General features: G+C 40.0%; 1 protein-coding gene across 2 annotated transcripts in view; it reads right to left on the bottom strand.

The window, feature by feature from the left end:
- The window catches only part of nrxn2a (neurexin 2a), a 120811-nt gene that overhangs the window by 65470 nt on the left and 43026 nt on the right, over positions 1–12315 (bottom strand). For both annotated transcript variants that reach the window (XM_067608058.1, XM_067608056.1), the window contains 5 exons: positions 11473–11634; positions 6043–6472; positions 4965–5348; positions 3922–4125; positions 1087–1113 (listed from right to left, as the gene is read on the bottom strand). In XM_067608058.1, coding sequence (XP_067464159.1) covers positions 1087–1113; positions 3922–4125; positions 4965–5348; positions 6043–6472; positions 11473–11634 — 1207 coding nt within the window. The remainder of the gene's footprint in view (positions 1–1086; positions 1114–3921; positions 4126–4964; positions 5349–6042; positions 6473–11472; positions 11635–12315) is intronic.

Here is a 12315-nt window from a genome sequence, read left to right as displayed (position 1 = left end):
GAATTATGTTCGCTCATTTAAATGCACCGTGGTTAATAAAAATGTATTTGATTGATTGTCTTGTCTTTATTGTTGTGTTTCTCAGCTTGAGTTTTCCTATAAAGTCATTTTTCATGCTTTTAGACATTTTATTCATTCATAGAGTTAATTAATATTAATCCTGCACTTTATAGCACATCTGGTCCAGGATGTCTCTTAGAATTAAAATCTCATTGAGATGCAACAAGCAAATTTTTTAGTTCATCATGATTCCCAAAGCAAGATAACAGGTGTCTGGTGATATAGGACGACTACTTAGATTCAGACACATTTTGTATTCAAAGGGTTTGTCGTAAAAAAACTGACATCTGATGATTTAATTCATTTTTTAAAGAGAATATGTCCCACTGCAAGTATTCTCCTCAAATTGGAAGAATTTGCTCCAACAAATTGTAAATCTCTCTAACATGTTTCAACATTTAAGCAAAAAAAAAAAAGGGCTTTTGACAGCTGACTGTCACGTCTCACACTCATCTATTGATCAGATATCAGACAAAGCTGCAAGTTCATCTCAGCTCTGCCACCGCAGTGTGATTACCCAGTAACTAAATCAAATTTCTCTCTAAACTGAGACTAAGTGGTGCTTTTCTCATCACAGATAATTGCTGATTGTACATTAGCTGTAACCAATTATCAGTTATGTGAGCAAATTAGTCACAGGCAAATGAATGACAGGCTCATTGGCAGCACAACAACAGACTACTATATATCACATTTTGCTACATTTGATTGTAGCATTATTACCCTGCAATATTGAGAAAATGTCTCATTCAAATTGTTGATTAAATGTGGATTGCATAGAGCAAAAAGATCCAATTATACTCAACCATACCACAACTTGCCACAGTGAAGTCTCATTTTTGTTCTTATCTTTGATGCTTGTGAGCAGGATAACAAGGTAAACAGTAAACAAGGACAATTGTGGAGCAGGAAAAATGTAAGAATTATGTTCTGTGTTATCAGAGAATAGAGCAAGAGGCATATGATCATACCACAGTGCATGTTCTCTAAATCATGGTACAGTAAATAATCATAGGAGACACTTACTGAGATTACAGTCTATCCTGATACAATCTGGTGAGAGAGAGAGTGAGATGGTGAGATTAAAAGAAAAAAAAAGAACAGCACAAAAGAGGAGAATATTTCACATCCTTCAAGGTACATTCTGCAGACAGTTCAGTGCTTTTCAGAGCCCACCATCTGGGGACAGCCTCAAGAGTCTAAACCGCCACTTTCCTCCCCTGTTGTGCATGTAACATTAGAAAAAATGAACAGTGAGTGAAAGGAATACCTCAGCATGTGTCTGGCACCGCTGGAAGTACAAAAGACCAGATCAAAGTTGGGACAATAAGAGTTTTATTCACCATAAAAGTAGAGGTGCACCAGTATTATTTTTAGTGTCGGTATCAGCTCTGATTTGGCTGCTTACAGTCCGTGTCAGCAAATGAATTTGACTGTTTCACAACAGATTTTCGCTCAGATGTGCTTTGGGGTAATACAGTAAACATGTATCCCTGTTAGGAAAATGTACGAAGCAGATAACAAAAACCCAAAAATGGAACCTGTGCTAAATTTGTGTGGAGATTATAATCAAGATTTTAACATGTCAAGCTGAATAAACTATGGTTATCACCCAATGGAGCAGGATGAATTTACCGCAAAGATAGATTAGAAACGGAGGCAGCTGACACTATAACATATTACTGAAATTACATTTTAGTTTTATTAAAATGCCATATTTAGGATAGCCTACGTGCATTAATAAGTTATGCATACATCAATGTGATCGATTAATTTCACTAAATACTATTGAGAAAAGCATGAATGTGTAATTTAAAAAGTTTGATTGGTTCTGTAAAATTGATGCACCTCTACTCAAAGGCCCAAACCGTGATCCATCTTCACTCTTAAACTCAAACTGCTGTTGAAATGATTCAGTCTCCTGCTTGTTCTGCAGGCCTGATGGTAATGCATTTTCCAAGTCAAATACAGAGGAAAAGGGCGATTTGCACAACCTGCAGCCACAATGAACCTTACACTGTGAAAAAAAAAAAAGACAAGAGCAACACATTTTCTCATGTCTAGAACAGCTAATATTGTCTAAATCCTTCTATTATATTCCAAATATAAATATTCCAGATTTTTCAGCACAAAGTGGAATCACCCACTCATCAGTCATTTGCATGTTTTGAATCACGAAACCAATTTATCCAAGAGTGCATGAATATATTGGTGTAAGTCGTGTGGCTGAGGAGTGCTCTCAAGCTGTCAACCATCACAGAGCAGTGGATACAGACAGCCAGAGACCAGTGATTTTCTGCTGTAGGTGTGTGTGTGTGTGTGTGTGTGTGTGTGTGTGTGTCCCCATCACTGGCACCCTGTGTTCAGTGAAGCGACACTAAACTGGATAGGCCAGTAAATGCGAGGGGAGGGAACCACAATGGTCACATCTACGGCGTGAGCAGTTTAAGTGGTAATATCTCAGAGTAATGATATAGCTGGTCTCTGACTGCCTTCTCCTTGAACTGCAGACAAGTCATTGAAGGGCTGAAAGAGCCAGGACGGTCAGATGGGACCTGACCACTGGATGAACTGAGAGAGAGAGAGAAAAGGAGAGAAAGATAGAGATAGAGAGAGAGAGAGACAAGAGAGAGAGCAGAATATCCATACACACCTACAGTTGCTTAAAAAGGCACTAACCCCCTTGAGTTTTTCAATAGCTTTTTGTATTTGAGAAATTACCTCTTCAAACTCCTACCGTTTAAAGATTTATTTTGGATTTTAGACACACAGTCACTCAATTATTAATATTCAGCTGTGATGTAATGTTGTATTTTATAGTTGTATCCATGGGAACACATGATTGTTCTCTTTCTAGAGTCTAAAAATACATATTTCATTCATATTTCCTCCAGCTTTTCAATTCTACTCCAAAGTAAAAATTAAAAGTAATTGTGCTCAAAGTGTGCTGCAGTCATGGGTCCTGGTGGTTTAGTGGTTAAGATGCACATCATACTATAAACAAAATTCCCAGTTTGATGCATGTCATATTGTTCTCTATACTGTACATTGTCACCATGAAATACGGACAAAATGTACCTCCTCTGAGAAAACGTGTGCTTTTATTAGGCTAAAGAAATTGTTCATTTTTGTTGTCATTAAACCCCAAATGATTTAAATGCCATCCATAGATTAAGCACTTTTCATTCTGAAATAAACGATGATAAATGATTTCCCTTTAAAGTAGAACTGATTTGGTTAATGAAACCATTGTTTTATATGAAAGTTCAGGTTTTAATTGGCCATGTATTTTTTAGTTGAAAATTTTCTATAATGGTGAAAGGAATTTTAAATGCCATTTAAATTAAACTAAATAAAAGCAGTATTTCCAGCAGGAAAGTACAAAGAATACAGTATTGTGGGAAATAAGCAGGTTTTGAACTGTGTTTTTCATTTTCTGACAGAAGCAATGCCAGTATAGTTGGCAAAAATGGCCAAAATAGAAATATTTGAAACCCTATAACTACATCCCAAACATTAATTCGTATTTCATTGTATTATCTTTGTCATTTGTAACTAACCACACATTCTGTAATTGACTAATTTCGAGTTAACTAGAACTAAATATTCTGAATAAATCTGTCAGAGCCACTTCAGGTCTATGGAAAAATTGCAAAAGAAACAAACAAACAGAAATTACATTAACAGGCAAAAGAATCAAGGGGTATGCTTATTCTTTTTAAGCAAATGTAGTTATTATGTATGAGGATGGGTATGGAAGAGTCTGAGACGAAACTAATCTCATGAGAACTCTGGCTGAGTGACACGTCCTAAAAGGTCAAGTGGGTTATTATCTGCTCGCATTTGTTGCAGCAGCATTACCCAGGTTCACAGTGAGTTTCACTTTGCCTCCATCCAGCTCCAGACGCAGGGTGTCCGCTGACTGTTGAGAGGTGGTGGCCATCAGCAGCCCAAAGGCCCTCTGGGACATGAAGCGCAGGGACACATCCTCGGCCTCTGTGTGTAGCGTCCTTGGCAGCACCACCTTCAGATACATGCTGCCGTCATAACTCACCATAGTGGCATCTGTAGGTTTCAGGAAGAAGTGTTAGCAGATATTGGGTCCCTGAGGGAATCACAACACTAAATTAAACAACACAAAGTGGTGTTTATGGAGTGAAACATGTATTGTATTAAAGCTTAGATTGCAGTTTTCATCAGTTTCACCAGATGGCAGAAAAAGCCTGGAGCATGTGAAGACAGGGGCGAGATTGCAGCAGCAATAAAATTGCTGAAGGATTTATACCCATCATAGTGCAATACAAGGGGGATTTTCATATATCCCTCATAGTATTAACTGCCAATATATCTGCGTAATTTGGCCTCTGTGAGAAAATCATCTGCATAGAAAATGCAGAGTGATCCAGGCCAATGAAGCAGCACTGCATTTCTAATGAAAGACTCATAGCACTGGCAGCCTCATGGTACTGACAATTCATTAATGAATCACTATACAGTAGGAAGTACTGCAATTTACTTTTGAATGGCTTAAATGAAAAACAACATCGTTCTTCATTGTTCTTTCATTGCCACCTAGACTGCCTTGTGGATGTGTGAGTGTGAGGAGTATTATTTAGTTGAAGCGTGGCTCTCATTTGAATAGATATATCATTATAGAGCATACAGATGATCACACTGTAATTGCAAATGAAATTATTATTGTTTGGGAGGCATGAGTATTAAAGGCTGATAATGAATTTTCTTTCTATCTCCATTTTTTTTATTTGTGCAGGCACTTTCCAGCCACTACGCAGCTAAGTTAATAAATAAAATACTGGCCAAAGTGTGTTAAAAGCTTTACAGCAGCATTTTAAAATCATCCTCATCCTCCCCATCCACCACCATCCCTCCTCACAAACTCTTACCCGTCTCACAGTTGGGACCTAGGTAGCCACTACCGTTACAGTCACAAATGTGGCGGTTCCAGCCTTCTCTGCAGTGTCCACCGTTGGCACATGTGTCTCTGGCACACCTGATATGAGTCTCTCTGGTGCAGAAGCTGCTGACCCCTGTGGCGCTCTGAACCTCGGCCAGTCTCCACAGGTTACGGCTCTGTCCGTCAATGAAGAGGTCCCGCACGCAGCCCACGTAGCCGAGGCCAAGGGACGCTGTCCATACCTCAGGGGGGAGCATGACGGCTTGGCGATCCTCAGGTAAGCCTCCAAGATACATGTCCCCATCTAGGTCAAGTATCTCACTGCCTTCATTAGCAGAAAACGGGATGCTCTGGCTGTTCACAGAGATAAAGCCTGTAGGGCAGGCATTAGCAGTGAGTCAGCTTGTCCTTATACAATGTTTTTGTTGCAGAAAATGAAGACAGGTGTGTGTGGGTTGTGCTAAGTAAGAAGTGGGAACAAACTGAGATTGAGGAAGTGGGCACTAGAGTCCCTGCTTGTTGTGTGGATAAAGAAACTGTACTGCCATTCCTAAGGAGTTGATTTTGTGAGCAAAGAAGAAGCTAAAACTAAAAGTTGCTTTGGAAAAGTGAAGAATCAACACTGACAAATCTGCTTTGCCATATTATCCTGCTCGAGTGGGAAGGAAATAGAAGGGAATGTATTAATAGAAATGTGAGGCTAGATAGAAGGAACTGTGTATATATTTTTTGGATTCCACTAATAAGGCAGACATTTGGATTGTACTAATAGGGCAGACTGTTTAATTGGCCACTTGTGAAAATAGGTTAACACAGATTTCAAAATGTCATACATTGATTACAGCAACGAAAAATATCATTGTAATTAAAACCTATTGCATATGCATGGGTGTTTCACTGCAGTGAATAAATGGCAAGAGCTTGCCAATGTGACTGTATCCATGCTGGCATATGGCAATTTCACAGCTTGGAACTCTTTATACTCCACAGCTAAAACCAGAGAAACACATTAACAGAAGCAGACAGGAGGCTTCCCCTGTCTTCACAAATACACATGATTCTCTTACCGTTGCGTCCTTTCCTCTGGAAGTCCACATGGCACCACTCGCCATCATCAAGCCTCTTGTTACTGGCTTTAATCTTGATGCTGCCTGAGCCCATATCCATGACTAGGTAGAGAAATCCATCCAGTAACTCTATGGCGAAGAAGTCTGCCCGGGGCTTCCTGTCAGGCTGCGTACCCAGCAGATTGCCATGGCTGAACAGCAGCAGGCCGCTGGGCTCTGTGGTGCGGAAGTCAAAAGATATGGCGCCCGTCTTTTTTGTGTTCCACCTGGGCAATGTCAAGTAGGCAGACGGCGTGTCGAAGGTGACCGGCTCCAGGGCTTCAACATTCTCACAGCTGAATATCAGGTCACCATGGATACTGATCTTAGGGTCTCGCTGTTCAGCCAGCCGTGACAGTTCCAGTCTAAACTCATTATTCTTGTAAACCACCTAATAAATGAGAGAGATGTCGTGGTGAGATGACAGCTGGAGAGAGCAATATATTCAGTGCAAACCTTGAATATTACTCATCAATAAATGCAAGAAATCAATAAGATACAGCAGTGCTCACAAGGACATGCGGCAGAAAACGCGTCAAATCATCACGTGGGCTCAGAGCTGAGAATAGAAAATGTCCTGATGATTTCATTTACAGAGTTGCGTCAAATAAATAGACGTCTTCACTTATACAGATGTAGAGGCATTTGACGCATTAATGAGAGAAAAATCCATCACATTCTGTTTCACTGAATTTGTTCCTGTCTTACGCTGTGTATCCATGCAGAGATCAGAGACGCATGTACAACTGAACACATTGTATTTACTCTGACTCAAAAGCTGACAGACATTCTTCATCATCACACCGAGAAGCTGCATGGTTTTTGATGTACAATTTCCCAATTAGAAAACAAGAAGGCAGAGATAGTTGATGCTTGTGGAAACGGGGAATGGATTTAGATTTAGATGCAAATGTAAACATTTACATTTTAGACATTTAGCTGACTCACTTGGGAACGCACAATGGGTCCGACAGGAGAATAATCTTGAATTCGGAGCGGAATAATCCCAGACAAAGCACCCACACAATGACAAACATTTATATGTGTTTACACAAAGTAAACTGAGATCAAGTCAGGCAGATGAAGTGGGTGGAAGAGAGGTGGACTGTATCCTTTGCAAGCACAACACGCAAATTATTATTTAAGGGGGTACATTTAGTAAACATAGGGGGCTTACACTTGAGTATTCATTTACACTGCTGATGCAGAAGCAGCTAAAAAAAATCAGATTTTGCACTCTGGCTGTAGTGAATGTACAATAGACCTCCCTCAGCCTTGGAAGAAAGTCTGGTGATTGATTTCACTCAGAAACTGAGTGAAATACAAAATACCTTTTAAAGATATTTACTTATACTAAATACAAGAGATATACAATTAAAACTAAAAGCATATTTCCATAGGATGCCTGTGATAGCTTATTTATGCCTTCATTGTCTTATTTTTTGGATTCATCAATATGCACAGCAGGAGACAAAAATCCTTGTCTCATTTCATATCAATTGTAAGTCACCCAGAGCCTACTGTTATCTGCCACATCACTCTGCAACCAGTCACCGCCTGAGGTGACACACCACACTACACAGTGGACTAACAGCGGAGCTGAGAGGCAATTTGAGCCAATATCACACTTCACACTGTCTCAGTGTGACTAATTAAGCAGTGAAATCAGATGGTGAAACTGACCATCGAGAAATGAGTGTAACAGGCAATTTTTAAATAGGAAGACAGTCAATCAGGACAGTCACTTAAAGCAGAAGAGGTGTATTAGCAGTTATATGCAGGCATTGTTTACAACTACGGACACCACAAGTAACAAAAAATGCATAGATGGCTACAAAAAGGCACACTGTGACCTCTGCAGGGCTGTTATATAAGCAAAAGGACAATACAGGAAGTGGAATCCTATTTCACCAATTCAGACGCTTGTTGTATGTGACAAGGATTACAGAGTATCCCAAAACACAAGAACAAAGCCTTTTTGGTGTCTATTGACAAAGCCCTCACGTCCTTTATGCTCACAAACTGAAGAATAACAGCAGTCTGAAAATGAAGACCTTTTCTGCTGCTAACAGCAGTGTGAACACATTCTTCATAACCAAATTGGGTACAATCTTTGAAGCATTAAAGAAGAGGAACCTAATGATCCGGTGTGGGATATCCTGTGGGCACATATACTGCAGACCAATAAACTGGTGACTTCAAAGACAAATTCATCTCTCCTTGCTAGTTGTTGAAGTTGTGACATTCATCTGAAAGTGGCCATTATTTTCCCTGTACCTGATGAACCTGATGGCCTCTACCTAGCAGCACTCACATCTATTATCATGTAACGTCTAGAGACATTAGTCATGGCCCAAACTCTCCATGTTCAATAAAATAAGACAGATTCAAGACAGGTATGCCCCTAAATAGATCCACTGCTTATACAATAAATATTTCATCCACTTCTCACTTTTCTTTCCCACCTGGATTAAGATTAATATGTATGTGTGAATTCTCTCCATTCACCACAGTGGTGTATTCCTCTACTTCATCACCAAGCTCAGAGCTCTGGCTTGGACTGACCTGACTCTGAACTGGGCTCCTGGATTTCCTGGCAGGCTGATCTCTTTTGATCAGCTCTGCCTCTGCCACCGCTCGTCCTCATTACTAGGACTTTTTGGGTTTGTCATCCTGTCTTCACGACTCTTTATCCTGTCATGTTCTCCCTGCATGCCTGCAGTACATCTGTATGACTACGCACAGCCGTAGTAGGTCTAAACACCACCACCAGTTACCGCCCACAGAGCGGAGGTTGCAGCTTGGCAGCTACGCTAGGACATTAACCTGTACATAAATAACATCACATTTTCATTTCAGTCTATTCACGCTGCACGTAATTATATAGACACTCCATTTAAAAATCATCCTGAAAATGCTCAGCTTAAAAATGTTGATGTTACTTTATTAACAAATACTGAACCAGTATAACACTATACCGTAACAAAATTAATTTAAAATATGTCTGTGCTGGAGAATTTAATGGACAAAATTAAATAGCTGATTGTGTGGACTATGAAATGAAAAGTAATAGCCTACGACATATTTAAACAAGACCGGCTGTACTTAGGTAGCGGTGCTTTAAGCAAAATGCTAACATTGGCATGCCAACATACTCACAATGACGCTTAGTGCTGTTTAGCAGGTAATATTTGCCAGGTTCTAGATCTTAATTTAGCCTGTTAGCATGCTAACATTTGCTACTTAGAGCTAAACAGTACAGAAGTACAGCTGAGTTGATAGGAATATGTCGTTAGTTCTGCAGGTATGGTCATAAACCAAAGGCCAATTGAAATTTTGACCTGATTGTGGCGCTAGATGAATAGTCAGGAGATCACCAAAGTCATTAGAATTTATCCTCTGTACAACAATAATCTGTAGCATATTTCACTGCGATCCATCCAACAGCTGGTGAGACATTTAAGACAACCACAAATGTCTCACCCCCATGGTAGCGCAAGTCATTAGGACACATCAGTTTGGAACCATGGATGTCTGTACAAATGGGAGCAGTGCATTGACGCAACGGGAGCGCCAATGCAGGGGGTCAAAACATTGCAGGGTTGAACCAGATTCAAACTTTTGCTGCAATTAGACGTCATCCGGCAAGCCGATGCATCGGCCAATAAAGTGCATATTCCAGGTGGATTACTGTAACGTGAATGCCGTATTTGACTGTTTACCTCGTGATTGTTGCAATGCAAGATAAAATGGTTGTCTGTAACTCCAACTGGACTTCCTGGATCATTTCATTGTCTCACTGGTACCTTAAACAACATGCCCCCCAAAACACAGCCCCTTGTATTGTTTTAATGCAGGGTTTTCGGTCTGAATGCAACCTTAAGCTAGTTCACTGAATAAGGGAAACTTTGACCTGACAGTGGTCTTTGAATGTCTTTCATGGCAGTTCACCCATAGTTGTCAAGATATTTGGTTGTGAATCACAAATGTCAATGGTGACACTACAGGAAAAGTCGGGATTACCAAAGTCAGAATGATTTATTCACTGAGGGCCATGAATATCTACAAAAAATGTCATGATGAGATATTTTACTCTTCTATATTTTTATGACATGAGAAATCTGAAACACAGATTACTTCTTGTGGACACAAAAACAAGATTTCAGTACTCCTCCGTACTGTAAATACATTCTGTCACAGCACAAAACTGGATGCTTTGTGGTTTGGACTATTCAGGCATGCTAGACTGAATAAGAAAACTGGCACTGAAAAAGAAATCTCTCACAGTAATGAAGCTTTGCATTAGTTCTGGCAGAGCACTGAAGTCGGGCACAAAGTCTCCAACAATATTGAAATAAATCACCAATCTACTTTTAACAAGACAATACGACAGTCTGTATAATCTGCCGAGCTCTTGCCCTCACACACGATTCAGCTGACGTTTGTTATGCTGTGCTCAAAACCTGCTGCTGCTGCTGCTGCTGCTGTTACTCGGTCAGAATTTTCTACTTTGTTTGCCTTGTGTATTTTGTGTGTCCCATATCTAAGTGGTGTGTTTGTTCTGTCCTGGGTGCATTGTACTCCCTGCTGAATCTTATGCTACTGGTTTCAATGGGGATCAAGCAGAGCCTAACAAAAGTTTGTAGGTATTTATGCAAGAAATGGTCCATATCCTTTGACGCAAGTATCTCCAACAGTAAACAGTAAACTTATTTGTTTGAGTTGGGTATTGACTCCAAAAAAATATGAATACCCCCATCTGACACCCAGATGCCCAAGCTATTACTTTCCACTTCACTACTTTAAAATCAAACCATTGCCTATTTCAGCCATGTCTCCTCCTAATCCTTCCTTGGTGAGGGAGCCTTTCTCTTCCTTTAAGTGCACATAGCACATCATTTGCTTTTTATGAGACTGCTCACTTCATTAAAAATTTGTGAGGCTGGACTGAAATTGAGCATTTACCCATAATTCACTGCTTTGTCTATACTAATTCTAATGCTGAGTACATGATCTTAACTTGCTTGCTCAGGATAATCAATGTGACAGGTACAGGCCATAGTTAGAAGGTTCAAAAATGTGGAAATGAAAACTGAGTTAAGACTATGTTTCTGGAATGAACATGAAAAAATGCATCTGTTTCTTATGTATATTGGTTCTGCTTTCTCCAAGGGATTCCCGCAGGAAATCTATAAATGAACAGCGCCGCCTCTTAGCTAAATGTTTCTCCTTCAAACACCCTACAACAGGAGAATCAATACAAATGTGAGAGCTGATTTTCTATACGCACAACATGCTCCGCTTATAGGAAGGGGTAGTGCTATCTAAGGAGGGCAGGATAGTATTTCTAGTCCTCTGCCTGCCTGAGATCGAGGTCAAAGCTGTACTCACATCTTTCAGACAGCCCATGAAGTTGTTGCTGACCGGGGAGCCTGGCAGGTCAGCTGTGTTCAGGCTGCCCCCTATGTAGAAGAGATCGTCGGAGCCCAGCATGGTGTAGTCCTCCTGAGTGTAGCCAGTGGTGGTGAGAATCCCGTCCACCAAGATAGTCACCTAGAGGAGCCATTATATGGGGAGTGAGGAAAATAAATGACAAGACATGGAGAGATTTCATGTCAAACAGAAAGAACCGGCCTAATTATTTCATGCTTCTTTTCTTTATTCTAGTTGAGATTGCCTTAGTGTTGGATCTTGAAGGCAATTACAAGAACAGCTTTGAGGGGTTCACTAATCTCAGCTGCCTGAAACAGATCCCTGTTTCTGATATATTAGCAGGATTGCAGTGGAGTCAATATACCATAAATATTTCTTCCACTGATATTTTGGCACCAAAGCAGTATGAATGCTACAGTATACTCAATTAATTTGAGATTAAGGATATCAAGATAGCAAGCTACATCACTTGTATATTGACAGCAACAAAACAAGATTATTCTCCTATCAGCCCCATCTGTACACAGAGACAAAGGAAATGAATGACTGAATAGGGCTATAGAGTAAGAAAATGATATGCTTGTTGCCATGACAATAAGCCTACAGTTAGCATGTATTCCTGCATGAATGTAACAGCGCCCACTTTGGGGTGATCAATCAAAACAATTTCAATTTCTTTGTGGGAGGGAAAAAAAATCAATTCTCAGGAAAATCTAGAGTGAAAAGCTGATAGTTCTTTTGAAAACCATCCTGCCTGTGATAAACTGCATTTACTGTAAGGTTAAAAATGAAAAATGACTC

Source organism: Thunnus thynnus, chromosome 13 (assembly GCF_963924715.1).
Source record: "Thunnus thynnus chromosome 13, fThuThy2.1, whole genome shotgun sequence".
Lineage (NCBI taxonomy): Eukaryota > Metazoa > Chordata > Actinopteri > Scombriformes > Scombridae > Thunnus > Thunnus thynnus.
The sequence above is the reverse complement of the archived record's forward strand: the minus strand, read 5'-3'. Positions and strand labels throughout refer to the sequence as shown.